General features: G+C 46.0%; 1 protein-coding gene across 2 annotated transcripts in view; it reads left to right on the top strand.

Annotated features, from left to right (window-relative positions):
• HEATR1 (HEAT repeat containing 1) overlaps positions 1-16437 on the top strand; it is a 100924-nt gene extending 84487 nt beyond the window's left edge. For both annotated transcript variants that reach the window (XM_077282903.1, XM_077282904.1), the window contains exons 39-45: positions 9049-9186; positions 9345-9449; positions 9667-9835; positions 11665-11819; positions 11972-12130; positions 14437-14545; positions 16002-16437. In XM_077282903.1, the coding sequence (XP_077139018.1) occupies positions 9049-9186; positions 9345-9449; positions 9667-9835; positions 11665-11819; positions 11972-12130; positions 14437-14545; positions 16002-16090 (924 nt within the window). In that variant the 3' untranslated portion in view covers positions 16091-16437. The remainder of the gene's footprint in view (positions 1-9048; positions 9187-9344; positions 9450-9666; positions 9836-11664; positions 11820-11971; positions 12131-14436; positions 14546-16001) is intronic.
• The last annotated feature ends 10256 nt before the right edge of the window (positions 16438-26693 follow it).

The following is a 26693-nucleotide window of genomic DNA, read 5'->3' as shown; positions in this document are numbered from 1 at the left end:
GAGTGAAGGGGGCAATGGATCCCTTTTATAGGGCCCGCTCTCCCCCGAACCAGCAGCAGGCGAGCACGGCGAGTATACCTCCCCGTCCCTCTCCTGCGACGCTGGAGCACGCCAATTTTTAATGGGGCGACGGTTTTCCTCATTGGTCCCGATCTCCCTTATCCCCTGTAAGACGGCCAGCACATAGAGCCTGCTCTAATGTACCTCTCCGGGGCCCGACAGACAAGGCCCACACCTGATGGCGTTGCACAGAAGGCTTCTGACAGAAAACGAATATCAGCCATGATACGGGGCCTCTGCATGGATTGTTCGCCGGGGGACCTGCACAACCGGAGGGCACTGTCAGTACACATCCCCCCTGCGCTCCGAAGCTGGCCCGGGGACAGAATGGGATCATCGCTGGGGGACCCCGGATGCCGGCGATACTTGCGGCAGAGTCCCTAGGGAGAGGCGCCGGCGGTCGGGTGTCACCGGTAGTCGGCGACACTCCGTTGCGGCCGCCGCGCATCACCGGGCAGGCCAAAAAATTTAGTCCCCGGAGTAGGCCGCAGTGGGCAGATCTATCCCACGACTGTAACCCCGCCCCCTATATCGGCGCTTCTCGTCTGGGACGAGAGGCGCCCTGCAGATCTCGGGGGGCCATATTGCCATCTCTCTGCAAGGTGGCCCACGCTGACCGGAACCTCCTCGGGGACACAGGCACGTGGGTAAGCTGCTTCAAGAAAGCTTAGCCCTTTCCCTGCACATACTGCCCCGCTCTGTCTCTAAAGACACTATGTCTCAATCCAAGGAGACTAAGAAGGGTAACAAGAAGCACACAGTGTTTTTCACTGCATGTGCCACTTGCTGTATGGCCCTGCCGAGAGCTCACAGTACCCCGTTGTGTGCGGATTGTGTCCCGGCCTCTGTACAGCCGCCTCCCACTGCCGCCGATGCTGCCGACCCTGTAGAGCCTAGCCCCCCTGAGTGGGCAGCTTCTCTGTCACGATCTATGGCTTCCCTAGTCAGGGCAATTGACTCACTCTGGGGCCCCCCTTCAAGTCAGACCGCGGGCGATGGTACGGATCCGTCCACCAGCAGGGGGCGTACTCTGTCACTATCTACTCGGGGCTCCAGAAAACGTACCCATGTTCCATCCCCTGACCACGGGCCAGTTGGTTTTTCAGCGTCGGCGAGTTCAACTTCCCGGGCACCTTCTCCAGAGAACCCAAACGACTCTGAATATGAGTCCGACGATTCCTACGTGCAGGATTCCTCCACCCCCCAAGAAACACTCGATTCTCTCATCGAAGCGGTCAACAAGACCCTGAAGGTGGCCGAGGAATCCGTATCTACGCCTGAACACGTGGTGTCGTTCAAAAAGACTAAAGGTACCTTCACACTAAGCGACGCTGCAGCGATACAGACAACGATGCCGATCGCTGCAGCGTCGCTGTTTGGTCGCTGGAGAGCTGTCACACAGACAGCTCTCCAGCGACCAACGATGCCGAGGTCCCCGGGTAACCAGGGTAAACATCGGGTTGCTAAGCGCAGGGCCGCGCTTAGTAACCCGATGTTTACCCTGGTTACCAGTGTAAAATGTAAAAAAACAAACACTACATACTCACCTTCGCGTCCCCTGGCGTCCGCTTTCTGCACTGACTGTGAGTGCCGGCCCTAACAGCAGAGCGGTGACGTCACCGCTGTGCTGTGCTTTCACTTTACGGCCGGCGCTCAGTCAGTGCAGGAAGCGGACGCCAGGGGACGCGAAGGTGAGTATGTACTGTTTTTTTACATTTTACACTGGTAACCAGGGTAAACATCGGGTTACTAAGCGTGGCCCTGCGCTTAGTAACCCGATATTTACCCTGGTTACCATTGTAAAACATCGCTGGTATCGTTGCTTTTGCTGTCAAACACAACGATACACGGCGATCTGACGACCAAATAAAGTTCTGAACTTTAACCAACGACCAGCGATATCACAGCAGGATCCTGATCGCTGCTGCGTGTCAAAGTCAACGATATCGCTAGCCAGGACGCTGCAACGTAACGGATCGCTAGCGATATCGTTTAGTGTGAAGGTACCTTAAACGTGTCCAAAAGGTTTTTGTCACTCATCCTGAGTTCAAGGAGATTGTACAAAAACACAGGGACTGTCCCGATAAATGCTTCATGGGTCAAAAGCCCATCGAGGCCAAATATCCTTTTCCTCAGGAACTATTCAAGGACTGGCTGCAGTCCCCCTCAGTGGACCCTGCTGTGTAGCATCTCGCTTCCAAAACTATCCTATCCTTGTCAGACGGTTCCTCGGTTAAGAACCCCTCTGACCGTCAGATTGATTACTTGGCTCGCTCCGTCTTCGAGGCCACAGGAGCCTCTCTCTTCCCATCTTTCGCTGCCTCTTGGGTGTTTAAGGCTATGGTCGCTTGGGCCGAGGCGCTTACCACGACCCTCCAAGTTAGCGACCTACCTCCAGAGGCGATCAACCTGGCTAACCAGATAGCCCAGGCTGGGGATTTCGTAGTCAACGCCTCAATAGACGCAGCCAATTGCGCTGCCCAGGCAGCCGCAAATGCAATCTCCATTAGAAGAGCCCTGTGGCTCAGGGATTGGATTCGGCTTCCAAGCGCTCTTTGACATCTCTGCCTTACCAGGCTGGTCGTTTATTTGGAGAAAAATTAGACCAAATAATCTCGGATGCCACCGGGGGAAAAAGTAAATTTCTCCCCCAACAAAAGCCGACCTGGCCATTTCGGTATCAACAACAATCTCGATTTCGGCCATTTCGTAACAATACCAACTGGTCATCTACATCCTCCGCATCAGGACGAGGTTCGCGCGGTGCCGTGGCCCCCAGGTCTCTTACAGACCTAACCGTAACTGGAAGCCCAGACCGAGACCACCCGGGTCTAAAGGATCCATATCCCTTAGATTCCCCACTCAATGACTCCTTGCAACATCCGGGGGGCACCAACAAAGTAGGAAGTCGTCTACTTTGGTTCCGTCAAGCCTGGCTCTCGGTCGTCTCCGACGAGTGGGTCAGAGAACTGGTGTCCACCGGATACAAAATAGAATTCCCCCCCCCCCCCTACACGCTTCTTCCAGTCTTGTCTTCCCAAATCGAAGACGACAGCCTTTCTCCAGGCCATACGGGCACTACAATGGGATGGAGTCATCATTCCGGTTCCCCTAGATGAAAGGTTCAAAGGGTTCTACTCGAACCTATTTGTGGTTCCAAAGAAGGACGGATCGCTGCGTCCGATTCTGGACCTAAAACTTTTAAACAAATTTGTCAAAGTTTGGCACTTCAGAATGGAATCCCTCCGTTCTGTTGTCGCGTCCATGGAAAAAGGAGAATTCCTGGCATCTATAGACATAAAAGATGCTTACCTCCACATCCCAATCTTTCCTCCGCATCAGCAGTTCCTTCTCTTTGCATTTCGCGGAGAACACTTCCAGTTTGTGGCCTTGCTTTTCGGCCTCTCCACCGCTCCCAGAGTCTTCACGAAGGTCATGGCGGCTGCCATGGCCATTCTTCATTCCAGGGGAGAGGTGGTACTCCCGTACCTGGACGATCTACTGATAAAGGGTCCATCTTACCCAGCATGCGAAGAGTCCGTCGTTCTCACGGTGGATACTCTTTCTCGCCTGGGTTGGAAGATAAACTTCGAAAAATCCTCTCCGATTCCGGCTCAACGGATCTCCTTTCTGATTCCGGCTCAACGGATCTCCTTTCTTGGGATGACACTGGACACTTCTCGCGGTCTGGTCATTCTCCCTCAAGACAAGGCCTTGGCCTTGCAGCTTGGAGCTCAGAGTCTTTCCCATCCAGTCTCCCACTCCATTTGTTTCAGCATGCGCATTCTCAGGCAGATGGTAGCAGCCATGGAAGCGGTTCCATTCGCGCAATTTCACCTCCGTCCCCTACAGCATGCGCTGCTGTCGTCGTGGGACGGCAACCCGTCCTCCCTCGACCGCCTTTTCACTTTGTCCCCACGGGTCAGAACGACCCTCGGGTGGTGGACGCTGAAGTCCTCCCTAATCCAGGGAAGGTCTTTTCTCCCAGTGCGTTGGCTGGTGGTGACCACCGATGCCAGCCTCATGGGCTGGGGGGCGGTTTTCAGCCATCACACAGCACAAGGGCGGTGGTCCACTCGAGAGTCTCGCCTTTCCATCAATCTCCTGGAAATACGAGCTATCAGGCTAGCGTTGTTCCGGTTTCACCATCTTCTGGCAGGTCGCCCCGTCAGAATCCAGTCCGACAATGCCACGACTGTGGCGTACATCAACCGTCAAGGGGGAACCCGCAGCAAGATGGCTATGCTCAAGGTGTCCCACATCCTGCGTTGGGCCGAATCCAACTATTTGCCCATCTCGGCGATCCACATACCGGGTGTGGAGAATTGGGCGGCGGACTTCCTCAGCCGTCAGGGTCTCGCCTCGGGCAAGTGGTCCCTTCACCCGGAGGTTTTCCAGCAGATTTGTCATCGCTGGGGGACCCCGGATGTGGATCTCATGGCATCCAGGTTGAACAACAAGGTTCCACAGTTCTTTGCACGGTCACTCGACCCACGGGCCGTCGGAGTAGACGCTCTGGTCCTGCCGTGGCGTCAATACCGCCTCCCGTACATTTTTCCCCCTCTTCCCCTGCTACCGAGGGTCATCAAGAAGATCAGGGCAGAGGGGGTACCAGTGATCCTCGTGGCGCCGGACTGGCCGCGCCGAGCATGGTACGCGGAATTGGTTCAGCTGGTCCCGGCGTTCCCTGCCGTCTTCCAGATCGCGTGGATCTTCTCTCACAGGGCCCGATTTACCACCAGAACTCAGGGGCCCTGTCTTTGACGGCCTTGCCGTTGAATCCTGGATTCTAGGCCAAGCGGGTTTCACTCCCAAGGTGTCTTCCACCATGATCAGGGCTAGGAAACCTGTGTCCATGCGCAGTTATCACAGTACATGGTGAATTTTCTTGTCATGGTGAAACACACAAGGGCGATCTCCTCTGGTATTTTGTATCCCTGCCATATTGGATTTTCTCCAATCTGGCCTAGAGTCGGGACTTGCACTTAGCTCTCTTAAGGGTCAGGTTTCTGCATTGTCAGTCTTTTTCCAACTAAAGATTGCCAATAGATTGCCGGTGTAGACTTTTTTTCAGGGAGTTTCCCGTGTGGCGCCTCCCTACAAAATGCCTTTGGATCCATGGGATCTTAATTTAGTCCTCGGAGCTCTTCAGGAGACTCCCTTCGAACCGCTACAGGACGTTTCCCTGACCTTCCTCTCCTTTTTCCTAGTGGCTATTACGTCCATCAGACGGGTTTCGGAGTTGGCGGCACTCTCCTGCCGACCTCCGTTTATAATTTTTCACTCGGACAAGGCAGTATTGAGGACTTCCCCTGCTTTTCTGCCCAAGGTCGTTTCTTCTTTCCATCTCAACGAGGAGATTGTTCTGCCTTCGTTCTGTCCGGCACCAGTCCATCGCATTGAAAAGGCTATGCACACTCTTGATGTGGTAAGGGCTCTTCGACGGTACGTCTCTCAGACGGCTTCCTTCCGCACGTCAGATGTCCTATTCGTACTTCCAGAGGGACCAAGGAGGGGTTCTCCCGCTTCCAAAGCTACTCTAGCCAAATGGATTCGGTCGGCTATTCAGGAATCCTATCGTGTCAAAGGTGTTCCTATCCCAGCAGGGATCAAGGCCCATTCTACTCGGTCGGTGGGCGCCTCGTGGGCCATTCGGCACCAGGCGTCAGCACAGCAGGTCTGCAAGGCTGCGACATGGTCCAGTTTGCACACTTTTACGAAACATTACCACATTCATTCTCTCTCCTCTGCAGACGCCGCCCTTGGCAGGCGCATTCTGCAATCGGCAGTACCTTAGCCATAAGCCAGTGGTACATGGGGTATTAGCATATGTTGCTCCCCACCCAGGGACTGCTTTGGGACGTCCCATGGTCCTGTGTCCCCCAATGAGGCATAGGAGAAAAGGAGATTTTTGTGTACTCACCGTAAAATCTTTTTCTCCGAGCCAATCATTGGGGGACACAGCACCCACCTTGTTAGCCTGTTTGGCTTGTTGTTACTTCTTTGGTTTTGACATAGTTTGTCATTTGTTTCATGCTCCTACTGCTTTACTACCGAACTGGTTGAATTGTAGCCAGTGAAGGGGTGTATACTGCAGAGGAGGAGTTAATCTTTCTGTTTACTTAGTGTCCTCCTAGTGGCAGCAGCATAACACCCATGGTCCTGTGTCCCCCATTGATTGGCTCGGAGAAAAAGATTTTACGGTGAGTACAAAAAAATCTCCCTTTTTTGTGCGCATGCTGCGTTTTTTTCTGCGGCGGAATCACATTCCAGAAAAGAAGCAGCATGTTCATTCTTTGTGCGGAATCGCGGGGATTCCGCACGCATAGGAATGCATTGATCCGCTTACTTTCCGCATGTGGCTATGCCCACCATGTGAGAAGTAAGTGGATCATGTGCGGTTGGTACCAAGGGTGGAGGAGAGGAGACTCTCCTCCAGGCCCTGGGAACCATATAATTGTAAAAAAAAAAAAAAGAATTAAAATAATAAATCGTAATATTCTCACCTTCCGGCGTCCCTCGCAGCGTTCCTGCTCCTCGCGATGCTTCCGTTCCCAGTGATGCTTTGCGGCAATGACCTGTGATGACGTAGCGGTCTCGTGAGACCGCTAAGTCATCTGGGGTAATTGCCGCGAGGCATTATTGGGAACGGGAGCATCGCGAGGAGCGGGAACGGTGCGAGGGATGCCGGAACATTAGATCTTTTTACTATTGATGCTGCATAGGCAAATAAACAAGTTTGCAGACCAACATGGATCATAAACCTCTTTGAGAAAGTGACATTACCTTACAACTTAAGGGACAAGCTCCGTAAGATGTATGAACTATAGACCATTTCAATATGCTTGCAGAGATGGAATTGAGGTGACGGGAGACATGTAGGACTTATGCAGTAGAGAACTATATACGGTACCTGTATGAAGAGAATAGAGATGAGCACTTTGATAAAATGTACTTAGAATAAAATGTACATAAATACCTCCCCTGCAAGCGACACATCCTTGGAATCTGGGCCTTGTGCTCTATATTATGCTTAAATCACATAAAATAGCAAAAACCTGCTGACAGATTCCATTTATTATTATTATTATTATACATTTTTATAGCGCCATAAATTCCACGGCGCTTTACATGTGAAATACGGGGCAAATATAGACAAATACATTAAACATGAGCAAAAAACAAGGCATACGGGTACATAAGGAGGGAGGACACTGCCCGCGAGGGCTCACAGTCTGCAGGGGATGGGTAAGGATACACTAGGAGAGGGCAGAGCTGGTTGTGCGGCGGTTCAGTAGGTTCTGGATCACTGCAGGCTTGTCGGAAGAGGTGAGTCTTCAGGTTCTTTTTGAAGGTTTCTATGGTAGGCGAGAGTCTGATGTGCTGGGGTAGAGAGTTCCAGAGTATGGGGGAAGCACGGGAGAAGTCTTGGATGCGGTTGTGGGAAGAAGAGATGAGAGGGGAGTAGAGAAGGAGATCTTGAGAGGATCGGAGGTTGCGTGTTGGTAGGTACCGGGAGATCATGTCACAGATGTATGGAGGAGATAGGTTGTGGATGGCTTTTTAGGTCATTGTGAGGGTTTTGAACTGGAGTCTCTGGGCGATAGGAAGCCAGTGAAGGGCTTGGCATAGGGGAGAGGCTGGGGAATAGCGGGGAGACAGGTAGATTAGTCGGGCAGCAGAGTGTAGGATGGATTGGAGTGGTGCCAGAGTGCTAGAGGGGAGTCCAGAGAGTAAGAGGTTGCAGTAGTCGAAGCGGGAGATGATAAGGGCATGCACTAGTGTTTTTGCGGTGCTTGGATATGTGGCTTGAAAGAGAGGGCAGAGTCGAGGATCACCCCGAGGCACCGGGCGTGTGGGACTGGGGAAAGTGAGCAGTCATTGAATCATTGAGTCATTTAAAAGAAATCTGTCACCCCCCCCCCACCCTGGATGTTTCTGACCTATTAATATGGGCATACTGATAATAGAAATGATACACTAGTACTACCTGTATGCCTCATATTAGCGGTCTTGTTGCTGAGAAATATTATATTCTGTCATTAAGCTAATGATTTCTTAAATCCCTGCCTCCTGTCTTAGTTATACTACTACCCCCTCCCATGCACTTCCAATCTGGCGCTGTAATTCTATGCCCTGCACTCCCTCCACCATACATACCTCTTCCTACTGTGGGCACTGCATTCTTGGATCTTCTGCACAGGCGAATAACTGTGACCTATGGCGTGCGCACCGATAAGATGCTCTCCCCACTTCCTCCCTGCACAGTCATCGCTAGGAACCGGGTGTACATGGCGATGACTGTGCAGGGAGGAAGTGGGGAGAACACGTTATCGGTGCGCATGATGGCTTTCACTGGAGCAGAAGTCGCCTGTGCAAAAGATCTCTGAGATCCCTCTCTGTTTGGACGTGGACCAGTGTTTCCTAAACTCCCGTCCTCACGACCCCCAACTGGTCATGTTTTCAGGATTTCCTTAGTATTGCACAGGTTAGAGAACCAGTGGCAATTTCTAATGCCTTAATGGTCAGTCATCACGGCCCCCAACACATCATGCACAGGTGATGGAATTATTAACGCATCTGAAATTGCCCCAGGTGGGAGACTTGGGTTTTACCAAGGAATCCTGGAAGCATGACTTGTTGGGAGCCGTGAGGACTGGAGTTTGGAGAAACAAGGCTCTAGACAAATGTAACTGCACAAGTGAGAATGTGCTGATATTCTTTAATCATCGAATCATAGAATATTAGAGTTGGATGGAACCTCCAGGGTCATCATGTCCAACCCCCTGTGCAATATAGGATTCACTAAACCATCTCAGACAGATGTCTGTACTACAGTTGTTTTGTAAGGAGACCGATCTGTACCAGCTCTTGTCTCGGGCGTTTTGTAAGCAGCAGGTTCTGGTGGCTGAAACTAATTTTCTATCTTATACATTTTAATCAGTTTGTTAAAGAGGCATTGGTGTCCATCATTGTTTTTCTATTTAGGAAAAATGCCTTCGATCCCTAATGGACATACTAAGGGAACACATTGCCACAATGGAGAAGCAGCAGCTGGTATCTCATCAGTCTGAACTGACAACGTTCTTCCTGAAAGCCCTGGATTACAGAGCAGAACATCCCAAGGTAATTATAATAAATGCGAAAAGCTTGAAATTTCTCTGTATGGCGCCCACAACCACCTGTCTGATGTACAATAGCCAGCTTATGTAATGTTAGAAGAAAGTGGATGAGATATTGGTAATATAAGTGACGCTTTTGGTTTTTTATTTATTTTTTTCCAGAGTGATCTGGAAGAATTAGGCACCACGGAAGGACATATCATTAACTGTTTTCTAATCATGGTCATGAAGCTTTCAGAAGCCACATTTAGACCACTTTTCTTTAAGGTAAGACAAAATAAAATATATGTTGAGTATGTACAAGTTACCATCCTGGCTGCAAAAACATTGGCTCCCTGACATAGATTGGCCTTAATGTACTAGTCCCAGTTGGCCCAGGGACTGGTTGGATGATGACAATCTTCTTATAATGCTATGGAATATGTCAACGTTCTATAAACAATAGGAAGAGTTTGTGACCTCTTTTTCGTTCTATTTTTCACAGCTTTTCGACTGGTCTAAAACGGAGGGATCCTCAAAGGACCGACTCCTCACCTTCTGCCGCTTGGCTGATTGCATTGCTGACAAGCTGAAAGGACTTTTTACCTTGTTTGCTGGTCACCTTGTTAAGCCTTTTGCGGAGATATTAAACCAGACGAATACAATGAAAACAGGTATATTATATTGTATTAATCATTGTGTGGCTTATTCCTTGTCACTGTGCACTTACATTCCTATAAGATCCTCTTTGCCGTATCGCTATAATACTATTTAACATTTAACAGAAGCGTATGAAACATTCTTGGTTTCTAATATATTTTTATTTTCTAATTTTATATATATAGTTCTTGTGCTTGAACTGTTATTCTGTACTGACCCACCATTTTAAATATATATTTAAAGGGGTTGTCCACTACTACTACAGTCACTTTTTAAACTAAGTGTTTACCCCCGATAAAATAATAAAGCTTCTACTCGCCTCCCATGCCGGCGCCGTTCCCGTGGTGTCAGCACTCTCTCTCCTCGGGGCTGTGATTAGGTATAGTGATCCCCGACGCCCTATCATCGCTAGTGTCACTGTCTTCTCCTTTGTACGAACTGGACATGAAGAGGAGGCCAGGGCTTCAGCTGATCCCAGACTTCCTCTTCATGATCAGTTTGTATGAAGAGGGAGACAGTGACGCCAGCGCTGATTGGGCACCGGGCATTCCACCACATCACAGCCCCAGGACCGCGAGTTCCGACACCGCTGGAACGGAGCCGGCACATGAGGTGAGTATAGGCTTTATTATTTTATCTTTGCCGAATATTTAGTTTAAGAAGGGGTTTTCCTAGTAGTGGACTACCCCTTTAAAATAAAGACGAAGATATACTGGAAGGTAACAAAGCGCACAAAGCATAAGGTGATACCCTAAGGAGGAGGGTGCGTGTATTATATGGTGGAGCTCACCTGAGGGTGTTGAGAGGCACAACTTCTATATAGACATGGTTATCATCTGCCGCCGCCTCGTTTCTGGGGAGAAGAAATCCTCCAGGAGCTGCTAAACAGGAGTGGATATACCATGATGGATTGGCTGCTGAAAAAGTACCGTTCTTTGCCATCAGTGGGTAAGGTTTTTAAGATCTACGCACTTCAGCGCCGGAGCTGTGCATTTTTCAAGAACAACAAATGGAATATACAGAATGCAATGCATAAGGGGGTATAAAAACTCTAAAATGGGTGCCAAGAGCCATAGGAGTGCCCAACAGGGCCTTACCGAATGGGTAGAGAGTGGCAGTACAATGAAACAAAGGGACAATGTAATGGTCAATAAAGGCAATAAGAAAACAAGAAAGAAAGAGAAAAAGTGGTAAAGGAATGAGGTGAAGCGTGAAAGAAATAGGAGGTGATAGATTAAGGAAAGAGAGAGGCAGAGAAGAAAAGCAGAAACATTAAAAGGAGAAAAAAAAAAGTAGTAAAAATGAAAAGGAGATGGAGGATAAAATTTGGGATTGGGACCCAGGGGGGAGGGTGATGTGATGGGGTTATCAGGGAATGAGTGTGTGCGGCTATAAGGTATTGATGGGGGAGAAATGAAGGTAAAAAGGCATGAGTGAAAAGATGGGTAGTGAGTTGTATATAAATGATAGGAAAGGCACATGGAGCGCTGCAGTGAGGAATCAAATGATAGACACCTGAATGGAGAAGGATCAAAGGGGTAAAAGAGAAGGAGGATAATATCGCTTGGAAAAGAGGAATCGTCGTAGTTTAAGGAACACAGAGAAAGGTGATGATGCACTACTGGCGAAGAATCGTGTTATGTCATCAGTGCCCCGATCCATCATGGTAGATCTACTTCTGTTTACAATATAAACTTGACTTAACTCCTTTTCCGATGACACATTCCATGTAAGTGGTCGGCAAGTTAGTAATTTCTCAGAAATGTACAGCTCTATGTTTGGGGCTTATTTACTAGCTGCCTGCAGCCCTCATAACCTTTTGTGATATTTTTTTTATATATAGATGAAGACTTTTTTGGATCTGATGACGGTAATGAGAGAAGTTGCCTTCTTCTGGAGTTTGTACTGAACTGTCTGCACAAACTCTTCCTATATGACACTCAGCACTTTGTCAGCAAGGAGAGGGCAGAGGCACTGCTAATGCCGCTGGTGGATCAGGTATTTCCCTAGATCACGTTCTGCGCTTCTTGTTTCCGCCTTGTTTCTCTGTTGCTGCTGATAGTTTTACTCTTTACACCGGCAGAGAAATTGAAGCAGGAACCACATGATTTGTGTTTGCGCGATTAAATTACATAATTCTCTTTTGTTAGATTGAGAATGTGCTTGGAGGAGAAGAGAAGTACCAGATGAGAGTCAGCCAGAGCCTGGTTCCTTGCATTGCTCAGTTCTCTGTTGCTATGGCGGACGACTCCCTGTGGAAACCACTCAACTACCAGATTCTTCTGAAGATGCGCCACTCGTCTCCTAAGGTGAGAAATCTCGTTAATATCCAAAGATTTAATTTGCACGGAAATATTCCAGGAGGCTCCCAGAAGAAGAGATGTCAGATAATGTCCTGATTACAGGGTAGACCTTTTTCTTGAAGAAAACTAATGAGCAATTAATTGTAGTGTATGGCAAATGAGGACAATGTAGACCACCTGTGCTGAATACATTTTTAAAGGGGCCGTCTACTTCTGGACAATCTGTCCTTAAAAGGAATCGGTCAGTAGGATCAACCCTCCTAAGCCATCTATATGTACATGTCCTTCATAGGAAGCTGAATAAAATGATACCTTGATCTTATTCCAGCGAGATCCATCTTTTTCTTAATATGTAAATGGGCTGTTGAGATCTATGGGCCGGACATAGATCTCCCTGAGATTCTAACTCCAGATCTTATTTTAAAGGGAACCTGTCACCAAGAAAAACACTATACCCTGCAGATATGAGGTTAATCTGCAGGTTAATAGGGTTACTAATCGGCCCGGTGCCTGCACTTGGCTGAACACTGCGGGGTGGCACCGATTCATTCTCCGCTCTGAGTATACAGAGCGGCAGCTGTATCCGTGACAGCCGGCCCTAACGCAGAGCCAGTGTCAGTCAGTGCCTGTGGCGTGGTTACAGCCGCTGCTTTGTATACTCAGTGCGGTGACTGAAACCCAAACGCCTTCTGGGGGAAATAGTCAACTTTGGAGTGTAAATGCAGGTGCCAGGCTGGTTAGTAATGCTATTAAGCTCCCTGCAGATTAACCCCATATCTGCAGGTTAATAGCTGTTTTCCTGGTGACTCATTCCCTTTAAATGAAAGGGGTTACCAGTGTGAGACATGTAGGTCAGGAGAGGAGACTGTCAGTCATTACATGTCTCGCACTGGTAATGCCCCCTTTCATCTAAAATACTCTCTGGAGGCAGATTCTCAGGGAGATCTATGTCTGGCGCATCTATCTTAACAGCTCATTTACATAGTTAAAGAAAACTGTGTATTTCTCTAGAATAAGACATTGGATCTCATATTTCAAAGTATCATTTTGGTCAACTTCTTATGATCTACAGCCCCATATAGACACATGAAAGTTTATTCTACTGATCGATGCTCTTTAATTGCTTCAGTGCCTCCCATAAAGTTAAAAAACCTAAACACATCTTGTGGACCGGTGCCACTTCTGCGATGTTGGCGCTGTGATTCTAAACGGACATGGTTATAGCAGTGCTGGTCCAGAAAGTATTATGTGGGTTTAGTCGCAGACAACCCATTAAAGGACTGAGGTGGTTGTGCTTGCATTGAGATCTATGGAAGTTATGCAAACATTTGAGCAAGCACCATGGCCACCTCCCCGTTTTAGCCGATGCAACAGCCAAGAAGCTTAGTGGACAAGCCATAAATTCTTAAAATGGGAAATATTCACCAAATTTTTCTCAAATCTACATACAGGTCAGAGATCCATTTATCTAATATGAACCAATGCATAAAATCGAGATAAATAATAAGGACCAGCTGCCTATAGCCACCACTAGTGTGAGCTTACTGCATCCACACGCAGCCCGATGAGAATGTATGCAGGAAGCGCCCTCTAGTGGTGGCTGCAGGCATCCGTAAAGTTATCATTTTGAAATCTGTTCAAGAAAAATATCTGAGTGTCTTAACTGTGTAGAGTGCACATTCGCTTTAGTGCTTTGTTTTTGGTTATTTTTCTACCTACCTCATTTTACAGAAGAAACCTTTGTACAATCAGGCAGATCCACCCTTTAGTGCCATGTAGGGTCGTGTTGTGCGATCCTCCAACATGGCTGCGGTTATAACAAGCCTCCTTGGCATGTAACGAACAGTAAACCCCTGGAATAAGTTATGCTGAACAGTCAGATTTCAGAGTACGTACAGCTACACGTAAGATCTCCCTGCTGGAAAACACCTAGGATAATCACTGAACGTGCCAAGTTAGGGGGTGATGTAGTGTTTTCTGGTGTAAATGCTCTATGAAACTCCCCCTATACGTTTAGCAAAGGGAAGCGTCAGGGATACACTGGACCGAAAGACCAAGCAGTGTGAATAGAGCCCCGTCTGCTCTGCACTGGTGACCAGCAGTGATATCTCTATAAGGTAATAGAATTCACCGTGTAAACAGATCACGTTCCACTGATTCCAGGGAGACACCCAGTGATCGTCCCCATCACACAGCGCTTCTACAGGAATAAAAAATGCCATGCACTGTGGCTCAGTGGTTACATGACGTTGTGGCACACGGTAAGTCAGGTGTTCTTGTTCCCATTACTGAGACTTTTCATCTGTTGTCAGGTTCGCTTTGCTGCGTTGCTTGTCCTGGTTGAACTGGTGGAAAAACTGCGGGAAAACTACATGGTCCTGCTGCCGGAGTCCATCCCATTCCTGGCAGAACTCATGGAAGGTATGTTGTCCTGTATTGTGAATAGCCATATATATGTCGGATACTTGGATATGTCGCTCTTTTTGTAATCATGAGGATTTTAATCAGATTTATAATAGTCTGCTCATCTGGATTAGAGGAGGGTCGTCACAGATCCCCATGCAGAGCAGTTCATAAAAAAAAACAATTTACTGGAAGGAGCCATTGACTTCAGTGAGTGCTGTATAAGTATCTATAGGGGCAGCACGGTGGCTCAGTGGTTATCTATAGGGGCAGCACAGTGGCTCAGTGGTTATAGGGGCAGCACGGTGGCTCAGTGGTTATCTATAGGGGCAGCACGGTGGCTCAGTGTGAACCAGTCGGTTTGAAACGCATAAGGCCATGAGTTTCCCGGGTTACTTGCCTTTTTTCTAAACTAATGGTTTTATACCATAGTTTTAACCATTTTAAACATTAAAGATTTTTGTTTTTAAATAATTATTCACCGATGGATCTGTTGCTGGATACCTTTCCTTCTTTGATCAGTGATTAGACAGTCTTCCCTGACTGAGCATGTAAAGGTAACGGTCAATCACTAGTAGGACCGCCCACTGGACTCATGTATACCAAAGTCACAGGTTTCAATGAATAACATGCAAGTTGCACTGAATCCAACAACCCTACGTACTGTGCTCAGCTTCTCCTTCTCCATTCTGTGCTCCAGAGACTCATCATCACAGAATGCCTGTGCACACCAGTACAGATGCGGCCGATCATTTATACGCACCTTCCCACCTGTTTGTTTTCTCCCTATCTCCATCCCCTCTTCTTTGATTAACCGCTCTGGCTTCATAGAGCCAGGAAGGCTGGAGATGGTGGGAAGGGTTATGTACTGATTAACCCTGTCGTGAAGCACCGCGCGCCTGTACTTGGTTTCAACAGTCATTCTGTGCTGACAGTCCCTTTAAGGGTTTGTCCAGATTTAGAAAAACTTGGATGCTTTTTTTTTTTTTTTCAAAATGTGCTCTCCCATTATCCTCGGGTAATGTCTAGTATTATAGCTCAGCTCCAACCATGTGAATAGTTGAGTTGCAGTACCGCTTATAGCCTGGGGAGAGGTATGGCGCTGTTTCTGCAGGAATACAGCAGTTTTTCTAATCTTGTACAACCATATTAATAGCCACAAACTCTTTTCAGCACCGTTTTTAGGAACGTTGTATACAATGTCATTGTAACATACAGCTGTAACCCTACGTTTGTGCTGGACAGTTTTTTCCAGTGGTGTTGTGCACTCATTTTGTCAGGATCATTATTACTAGCAGTCGTCCTTGGACTTGCCATCAGCCGGGCCTGACTCCTAGTTTACGGCTAAGCAGAGCTGACAGAAGATGACACGGCCATCGCTTCCTGCCACTAATACCGTTGCTTGTGTCTTGTGTAGCCTTCACATAGTTGATTATTCTGACCCCATTGCCTGACGTGATCTCGCTTCTTCTAGATGAATGTGAAGAGGTGGAGCAGCAGTGTCAGAAGACAATCAAGCAGCTGGAAACCATTCTGGGAGAGTCGCTGCAGAGCTATTTCTAAGAAGCCATTTCTGCCCTGGACTGAGCCCAGCGGCTACAAAATGGACAACTGCTTTTTACAACCTGAATCCATGAAAGACTGAACTGCGGGTATCGCTGTGTCCCGATCCTTCCAGGGGGCGTTGTGAGGGGACCCTGGAGCAGATCTGCTGCTAATAGCCATACTGTTCACTGTCATTCTTCTTCCAGTGACCTTTCCCACCACAATCACTGATCCAGTCGTTTTAGATTCCGTCATTGCCGGGATTTCTAACTAATGAAGTTCCGTTTGTATCCTGCTCTCTGTATACAGACATTTTGTAAAGATATATACTCGTGTGTGAGGATAAAGGCTTTTTACACTCAGAATTGTGGTGTTTTTTTTTTTCGTTTTTTTCTGTGTATTCCTACAGTAACTGTTAATATTAACTGCACCAAAATTTTTGCCCCTGTATTATATGTAGGAATATCGACCTTGGTGAAGAGTGTGTGATGTCTGCCGTGATCTAAGGAAGAGATGACATTTCCTTACTAGTGATGAGCGACGTGCGCTAGCAGATTGATTTTGGCGAGCTTGAAAAATATGTTTGCGTCCCCTTGGCTGCATGTCTGCAGCTGTTCGACAGACACAACACATGCAGGGATTGCCTATCTCTGCCTATCCCTGGCAATCCATGCATGCGTTGCAGCTGTCGAACAGCCACGAGACATGCAGCCACGGGGACTCAAGCATATTTTTTGAGCACTCTGAAGACACATTGTTGGCACACGAGCATGCTCAGTAACGCCTTATCACTATTCTTTACATAGTATGGCGCCACCCAGTGTTCCGTGTATAGTAATGGGCACGTCTGTCTAATGAGCCGAGTTCTATGGGATGCACATGCTCAGTCCATCTCCTCACACCCAGTTCTGTCCAGCCAGTGCACCGCAGAGCAGCTTTCTGCCCTGGACCAGGTTGTTTGCAGTAGTATAGCATTATGGCTGAGAAAACGCCTAATAAGGGACTATATTGTCAGCTGCCAGAGGAAGAAGTCGGAGTCGAATTAAAACCTAGGGGCTCATGAAATCCATAAATACGGTGTTTTATTTTTTTTTATGAATCCAATAATTCATTTATTCTTGCACACACAACTGTATATAGAAAAAAATATCATAACTTGCAGTCAAAGCCAGTATACAAGTAGTTTAAAGGGGTTTTCTCAAATTTGAGAATTATCCCCTCGATAAATAGATTTTTATTTTTGTTTGCTGGTGGTCTGATTGCTGTGGGCCCCCCACCTATTCTGAGAGCTGGGGCTCTGAAGTGTTCCAGACGAATGGAAGGAGGTCATCATGCACATTGCAGCTCCATTCATTCTAATAGGACTGCTGAAGATCAGCCATCCTGTGCTCGGCAAGCTCCAGCTCTCCCATTAAGAATGAATGGAGCAGTTTTTGGGATAGGGGGGCTATGGCAGTTTGACCTCCAGTGGTCAGAAAGCGTGTGGCTTGAAATGCAACATAGATATTATATTACTAGATGGTGGCCCGATTCTAACGCCACATAGTATATAGCACAGGCCACGTAGTATATAGGAGCCATGTAGTATATAGCAGACACGTAGTATATAACACAGCCAACGCAGTATGCAACACAGGCCGCGCAGTATGCAGCAGTGTGGGCACCATATCCCTGTTAAAAAAAAAAAAAAAATAATTAAAATAAAAAATAGTTATATACTCACCCGCCGGCGTCCAGCGAAGCTGTCCAGATGCGCGCGCTGCTGCCTCCAGCTTCCATTCCCAGCGATGCATTGCAAAATTACCCAGATGACTTAGCGGTCTCGTGAAACCGCTAAGTCTTCTGGGTAATTTCGCAATGCATCTCTGGGAACGGAAGCTGCGCGCGCATTGGCGGACGACGGAAGGTAAGAATAGCAGTTTTTTTTATTATTTTTAACATTAGATCTTTTTACTATTGATGCTGCATAGGCAGCATCAATAGTAAAAAGTTGGTCACACAGGGTTAAGGGTTAATAGCAGCGTTAACGGAGTGCGTTACCCGCGGCATAACGCGGTCTGTTAACGCTGCCATTAACCATGTGTCAGCGCTGACTGGAGGGGAGTACGGAGCGGGGCGCCGGGCACTGAGTGGACGGAAGTAGGGAGGGACTAATTCTCGGCCGGACTGTGCCCGTTGCTGATTGGTCGCGGCCTGGCGGCCGTGACCAATCAGCGACGCGGGATTTCCGTGACAGACAGACAGAAGTACCCCTTAGACAATTATATAGATGGTGTCATCTCGCAAAGAGGATAGAAAGCTGATGGGGGGGATTGGGGAATGCATCAATGCAGACGCCTCATGTGTTAGAAATTGTGCAAGTATGAAGGCCACAGAGTCCAAATACGTAGAATGTAAAGTAATCGGATACCTGTATCGTCTTTTATACCAAAAAAGCCACATGAACAAAAAGAAAATAAATGAAGTAAATAGACAAATGTATAGATAGTACAAATCCATATTACCAACTTTTTATTTGAGACACCAAACATCACATACTATAATCAAAAGAAGACAGAACATAACAGACAATTTAAAAGTACGATTAAAAACGGGAGGCAGGCCATCACTCACATCTGTTTATAACATGATCGGGGAGTATATCAAAAAGGTGTATATAGTAAATATTCATTGCACTCCCTTCCTTTCAAGATTATTGGGCTACCAGGCTCTAGTTGTTGGTTATCCTCAAACTACAGGGTGGGCCATTTATGTGGATACACCTAAATAAAATGGCAATGGCTGGTGATATCAACTTCCTGTTTGTGGCACATTAGTATGTGGGAGGGGGAAAACTTTTCAACATGGGTAGTGACCATGGCGGCCATTTTGAAGTCTGCCATTTTGGATCCAACTTTATTTTTTTTTCAATGCGAAGAGGGTCATGTGATACATCAAACTTATTGAGAATTTCACAAGAAAAACAATGGTGTGCTTGGCTTTAACATAACTTTATTCTTTCATGAGCTATTTACAAGTTTATGACCGCTTATAAAATGTGTTCAAAGTGCTGCCCATTGTGTTGGATTGTCAATACAACCCTCTTCTCCCACTCTTGACACACTGATAGCAACACCGCAGAAGAAATGCTAGCACAGGCTTCCAGTATCCGTTGTTTCTGATGCTGCACATCTCGTATCTTCACAGCATAGACAATTGCCTTCAGATGACTCCAAAGATAAAAGTCTAAGGGGGTCAGATCGAGAGACCTTGGTGGCCATTCAACTGGCCCACAACGACCAATCCACTTTCCAGGAAACTGTTCATGTAGGAATGTTCGGACCTGACACCCATAATGTGGTGGTGCACCATTTTGCTGGAAAAACTCAGGGAAGACGCCATCTTCAGTGCATAAAGAGGGCAACACATCATCATGTAGCAATTTCAGATATTCAGTGGCATTGAGGTTTCCATTGATGAAGAATGGCCCCACTATCTTTATACCCCATATACCAAACCATACCATCAATTTTTGTGTTTGTTTCCTTGAAAGTGGATTGGTCATCAAATCAAGGTCCCAGAGTCTGGAAGAAGAGTGGAGAGGCATACAATCTAAGCTGCTGGAAGTCTACTGTGAAGTTTCCACAATCAGTGATGGTTTGGGGAGCCATGTCATCTGCTGGTGTAGGTTCACTGTGTTTTACCAACACCAAAGTCAGCCCAGCCATCTACCAGGAAATTGTAGAGCCAACACACTTTTTGGAGATGGCAATGTCATTCTCCAACAGGACTTGGCACCTGTCCACACTGCCAAAAGTACCAATACCTGGTTTAAAAACAACAGTATCACTGCTTGATTGGCCAGCAAACTCACCTGACCTTAACCCCATAGAGAATCTATGGGGTATTGTCGAGAGGAAGATGAGACACCAGACCCAACAATGCAGATGAGCTAAAGTCTACTATCAAAGCAACCTGGGCCTCCATAACACCTCAGCAGCGCCACAGGCTGATCGCCTCCATGCCAGCCTGCATTGATGCAGTAATTGATGCAAAAGGAGCCCCGACCAAGTACTGAGTGCATTTACTGAACATACATTTCAGTAGGCCAACATTTCGGATTTTAAGATCATTTTTCATGCTGGTGTTATAAAGTATTCTAATTTACTGAGATAATGACTTTTGGGTTTTCATTGGCTGTAAGCCATTCAACATTAACAGAAATAAACTCTGTTTGTAATGACTCTATATAATATGAGTTTCACTTTTTGCATTGAAGAACTGAAAAAAATTTACTTTTGGAAGATATTCTAATTTTGTGAGAAGCACCTGTATGAGGTGTAGTTGCTAAGATAACAATAACAATCTGCAACGAGAACAATTGTAAATGGGGATATCCCAACAATATGGATGTGCTCTCGACGTCTGACCTTTGGTAGTGTGCTTTTATAGGTTTATCAGTCAAAGAGCCCCTTAAGTTAATACGTTATTATTATGGAAAAGCTGCTTGACCCATTGCATACGGATTCCATCTGAATGTCATACGGATGGCATTCGAGAAAATAATCGCACACTCTGATTGCACTCGCATTACATACTGAATGTACCTGTATGTACCCATGTCATTTTTGGGGGGTGATCCCTCATTTTAATAAACAGTGAAGGCTAAGTATACAGCTGTGAGCTGATATTAATAGCCTGGGAAGCTCCATGGGTATTACCCCCTTCCCAGGCTATAAATATCAGTCCTCAGCTGTCCGCTTTCCCTCTGTTGGGTAACAAAATTTTGGGGAACCCACACTAGTTTTTCGGAAAATAGTACTACAATACATGTACAGTAAGTTACACAAGCACTGTACTAGTTATATATGTGACTGACATCTTTATATCTATCTATTGGATGTATTTACATCTTTTCTATCTGTTCCATTCTGTTGGGTTATGCTGTGATTTTACTGTACGCAGCACATGAAATGTTGGGTTTTCAAGGACATGGGTGTGTAAAAATCAGAAGGCACTCACATGGTCCGAGTGCCGTGCAATTTTTTTTATCACATCCATTGACTTGCATTGGCGAGTCTCGTTCGATATACAAAGACAATTGCAGCATGCTGCGATGTTTTTCTCAACCCGATCTGAGCTGAGTAAAAAAATTGCAGATGAGTAGGGACTCATAGATTAACATAGGTCAGAGTGCAATCCAATTTTTTTATCGGATTTCACTCATGCGTTTTTTTTTTTTGCAAATTAGTATGAGCCCTAAGAGGCACATTGTCAGTTTTGGGCCCTCTTCATTTTTATATATAAATGAACTTGTAGAGGACATACAGAATTTCAACTTTTGCAGATGATACTATACTCTGCAAGATAATCAACACAGATGAGGATACTATTACAGAGGAATTCATGCAAACTGGAGATTTGGGCTGAAATATGAGAAGAAATAAAATGTATAGTTTTGTACTAAATGGTAAAAACAGTGGGTTGAATGGTCACAGAAAAAAGATAAGGGTGGAGAGCAAACTTAACTTCAGTGACCAATGGAAGGCAGCTGCTTGAAATAAAATGATGGGATAGATGAAATGAGGCTACAGTAGTAGTGATGAGCAAACCCATGGATGTTTGGGTTTGGCTGAGCAGTTAAAAAAAAGTTTGGTTCGGGTACCAGAACAGCACCCGGAGCCCATTCAGATGAATTGGGGGCCCGAACATGCATTGTTTGCCACGCTGTCAACTGCATGACAGTGCGGCAAAGACTAGCTCTGATCAGTGGTAAAATCATTACCGCCAGTCAGAGCGCTGCGGCTCCCAAATTGTCAGATGACAGCGTGAGCCAGCAGCTGTGACCAGAGGGAAAAAGTTTACCTACAGTCTCAGGCATTGGCTGATGGGACTACTGCTCCCATCAGCCTATGCCTGCTGTTGCTGATAGCAGCGATAGCAGGCACCAGCTGATGGGAGTATTCCTTAGCCGGCACCGGTGCTATAAATAAATTAAAAAAACTGGTGTGGGTTTGCCTCTATTTTTGAAAACCAGCATAGCAAAACTGACAGCTGCGGGCTGCAACCCTCAGCTGTCGGCTTTATCATGGGTGGTAATCAAGAATAGAGGGGTCCGCACGCTATTTTTTAAAATTATTGAAATAAATAATTTTAAAAAAAGCATTTTCTACAACCAGACAAGCTAAAGCAGACAGCTAGGGACTGGTATTCTCAGGCTGGTAAAAGGCCAATGATATTGGCCCCCAGTCTAAAAATAGAAACCCGCAGCTGCCCCAAGATGTATTCGATGAGCCAAAGTTCTCACGCTCGTGGTGCCATCAAAACGGTCCTGAGAAGTCACAGCCAATGAATTCAGCTCAACTTACTGACGTCAGTGCGAGCAACTACTTTTCCCACGATGCTCACGCTGACGTTAGTGAGTTGAACTGAGTTCATTGGCTGTGATGTCCCAGGACCAATTCTGTCGCTTTGGCCGGCTCTTCCTACTTGCCCTGTGGGGGTAGCAAGTGAGATTAATATTTTTGGGGTTGATGTCACCTTTGTATTGTCAGGTGACATCATGCCCACAAGCTAGTAATGCAGAAGCTTGTATAAGACTGTATAATCAGATTGCAAATAAACACACAGCCAGAATGAAGTCCTTTATTTTAAATAAAAATACACACATTTAACTTTTTGTATTTAAAAATAACCAACACAGTTATACTCACCTTATGCCAATTCCGTTGAAGCCTTCGTCCTCTGTAATAAATGGAAAATAATAAACAACATTATTACTCAACTAACGCCCATTCCATTGAACACCTGGTCTCCTGTAAAAAGAACAAAAATAAAAAAACAACCATATCCCTCACCTGTCCCACGCTGTAATCCATGTCTGCAATAAGTGGTTTTCAACCTGGACGGTGCCATGATGCAACCAGTCAGGCTGAAGACCATGGGAGAATGAGCTGCTGTGAGTGCCTTGTCAGTAACTAAGGGTGAGGTCATTGAGGTTATCGCAGGTCACAGGCTGCATTGCCAGCTCACTTCACTGAGCCGGGCCAATAAACTGCTGTGACCTCAGTGTGTTCATCGCAAGAAATTTCTTATTTTTAACTGCGGTGAACTTACTGAGCTCAGCGCTGCACCGTGAAACTTTTCTCATGGTGCTAGCAATGATCTCAGATTTAAGGTCACTGAAGTTAATCGGCCCTGCTCACAGTGAAGTGAGCTGGGAATGCAGCTTCATTCACCTATGGCAACCTTGATATCACCACTGGTCACTGACAATATGCTTGCAGCATTTTATTCTCCCATGGTCTTCAGCCTGGACAGTCGCATCATCTTGACTTCGACCAAGTTGAAAAACACTTATTACAGACATGGATTACAGCGTGGGACAGAACGTTGGACAGGTGAAGGATAGAGTTGTTTTTTATTTCTTTAGTTTTACAGGAGACCAGGGCTTCAATGGAATGAGCATTAGTTGAGTATTATTGTTGTTTATTATTTTCTGTTGATTTTTTTTTACAAGGGATGAGTGCTTCAATGGAATAGGCGTAAAGTGAGTATAACTTTGTTTTTTATTTTGTACATTTTTATTTCAAATAAAGGACTTTATTCTGGCTGTGTGTTTATTTACAATCTGACTATGGGGTTAGTAATGGAGAGACGTCTAATAAATGTGCCATTTCTGGGCGGTTGAGGGCTACTATTTTTAGGCTGGGGGATCAATATCCATGGCCCCTTACCAGCCTGAGTATACAAGCCCCCAGCTGTCTGCTTTAGCTTGGATGGTTGTAAAAAATTATTTAAATAATTTTAAAAAATGGGGTGATAACCAGCCATGATGAAGCTGACAGCTGAGGGTTGCAACCTGCAGCTATCAGTTTTGCCATGCTGGTTATCAAAAATAAGAGACCCCATGCCAGTTATTTTATTTATTTATAGCGCCGGCGCCGGCTGATGAATACTCCAATCAGCTGCTGCCTGCTATAGCTGTTATTAGAGGCAGCAGGTGTAGACTGATGGTAAAAGTACTCTCCTATCAGCTGACGCCTGTGACCAGAGGTAGACCTTTTACTGCAGGTCATAACTGCTGGCTCACACTGTCATCTAACAGCTTGGGAGCCACAGTGCTCTGACAAGTGGTAATAATCCTACTGCCGATCAGAGTTGCTGGTGTTTCTTGCGCTGTCACGCAGATGACAGCTTGGAAAGCGCCCAATGTTCAGGTTCTGAACCCAAATTTCTCAACTACTGCCAAATAGCCTTCAGTTTTCATGACATAACTATTACTAAACATTAAAGTTAGAAAAAATAGATAAAGGTAATGCACGTAGATGCTACTTGATTACTACTCGGATTCAGAAGTTACATGTTTAGCAGAAGAAACACAGTTACACTTAGAGAAGCAAGGCTTGCAGATCATATTTGCATGGGATAGGCAGATCGCCTTGTGACATTTCTTGCATTCACAATTTGGCATCTTTGTGCCACCAGTTTTAACGGTGCGGGTGGTGCATCTACATCTTGCGGGAGGTGATTTTTCTCGAAAATCTTTGAGATGAGATATTTTCAGCCGTACTAACAGGTTACAGGTGATTCCACTCATCTTCAGACTTCTTTGGCGTAGCTCTCTGCTCACCAGTTCACTTGCTAATGTTTGCAGATAAATTCTATGCAGAGGTTCCAGTTGATTGCCGTGGTAAATGACTTGTACATTGATACTACCCACATTCAACATTGTGAAGAAGATGACCATTGGCCAGCTCTTGGTGTTTCGGTTAACGAAGTAAGTGGCTTCTTGCTCCACTTGGTCTTTTTATCTTTGCCCAAATAATCGGTGTTATCTGTAATTTGTTCATCTGTATCAGTCTCTTCACCATCCTGCTATACAGGTCCTTCTCAAAAAATTAGCATATAGTGTTAAATTTCATTATTTACCATAATGTAATGATTACAATTAAACTTTCATATATTATAGATTCATTATCCACCAACTGAAATTTGTCAGGTCTTTTATTGTTTTAATACTGATGATTTTGGCCTACAACTCCTGATAACCCAAAAAACCTGTCTCAATAAATTAGCATATCAAGAAAAGGTTCTCTAAACGACCTATTACCCTAATCTTCTGAATCAACTAATTAACTCTAAACACATGCAAAAGATACCTGAGGCTTTTAAAAACTCCCTGCCTGGTTCATTACTCAAAACCCCCATCATGGGTAAGACTAGCGACCTGACAGATGTCAAGAAGGCCATCATTGACACCCTCAAGCAAGAGGGTAAGACCCAGAAAGAAATTTCTCAACAAATAGGCTGTTCCCAGAGTGCTGTATCAAGGCACCTCAATGGTAAGTCTGTTGGAACGAGAAGAGGTGACCGGACCCTGAGGAAGATTGTGGAGAAGGACCGATTCCAGACCTTGGGGAACCTGAGGAAGCAGTGGACTGAGTCTGGTGTGGAAACATCCAGAGCCACCGTGCACAGGCGTGTGCAGAAAATGGGCTACAGGTGCCGCATTCCCCAGGTAAAGCCACTTTTGAACCATAAACAGCGGCAGAAGCGCCTGACCTGGGCTACAGAGAAGCAGCACTGGACTGTTGCTAAGTGGTCCCAAGTACTTTTTTCTGATGAAAGCAAATTTTGCATGTCATTCGGAAATCAAGGTGCCAGAGTCTGGAGGAAGACTGGGGAGAAGGAAATGCCAAAATGCCTGAAGTCCAGTGTCAAGTACCCACAGTCAGTGATGGTGTGGGGTGCCATGTCAGCTGCTGGTGTTGGTCCACTGTGTTTCATCAAGGGCAGGGTCAATGCAGCTAGCTATCAGGAGATTTTGGAGCACTTCATGCTTCCATCGGCTGAAATGCTTTATGGAGATGAAGATTTCATTTTTCAGCACGACCTGGCACCTGCTCACAGTGCCAAAACCACTGGTAAATGGTTTACTGACCATGGTATTACTGTGCTCAATTGGCCTGTCAACTCTCCTGACCTGAACCCCATAGAGAATCTGTGGGATATTGTGAAGAGAAAGTTGAGAGACGCAAGACCCAACACTCTGGATGAGCTTAAGGCCGCTATTGAAGCATCCTGGGCCTCCATAACATCTCAGCAGTGTCACAGGCTGATTGCCTCCATGCCACGCCGCATTGAAGCAGTCATTTCTGCCAAAGGATTCCCGACCAAGTATTGAGTGCATAACTGAACATTATTATTTGATGGTTTTTTTGTTTGTTATTAAAAAACACTTTTATTTGATTGGATGGGTGAAATATGCTAATTTATTGAGACAGGTTTTTTGGGTTATCAGGAGTTGTAGGCCAAAATCATCAGTATTAAAACAATAAAAGACCTGACAAATTTCAGTTGGTGGATAATGAATCTATAATATATGAAAGTTTAATTGTAATCATTACATTATGGTAAATAATGAAATTTAACACTATATGCTAATTTTTTGAGAAGGACCTGTATTCCTGAATCCCTTTTACGTTCTTCCACCTCATCTTGAGATAAAATGTCACTTTCTTCCCCTAAATCTTCACTCAGTGTGGGGTTTCCCTCAGGTAACAGCAGATTCTTCATTTCTTCAACATGAAGGAGGTTAGATATATCATACATTTTACTGGCCGTTTCAGCAGAGGATATG

This window comes from Ranitomeya variabilis, chromosome 2 (assembly GCF_051348905.1).
Source record: "Ranitomeya variabilis isolate aRanVar5 chromosome 2, aRanVar5.hap1, whole genome shotgun sequence".
In the NCBI taxonomy this organism is placed as follows: Eukaryota; Metazoa; Chordata; class Amphibia; order Anura; family Dendrobatidae; genus Ranitomeya; species Ranitomeya variabilis.
This window is presented reverse-complemented; position numbering and strand designations above follow the sequence as displayed.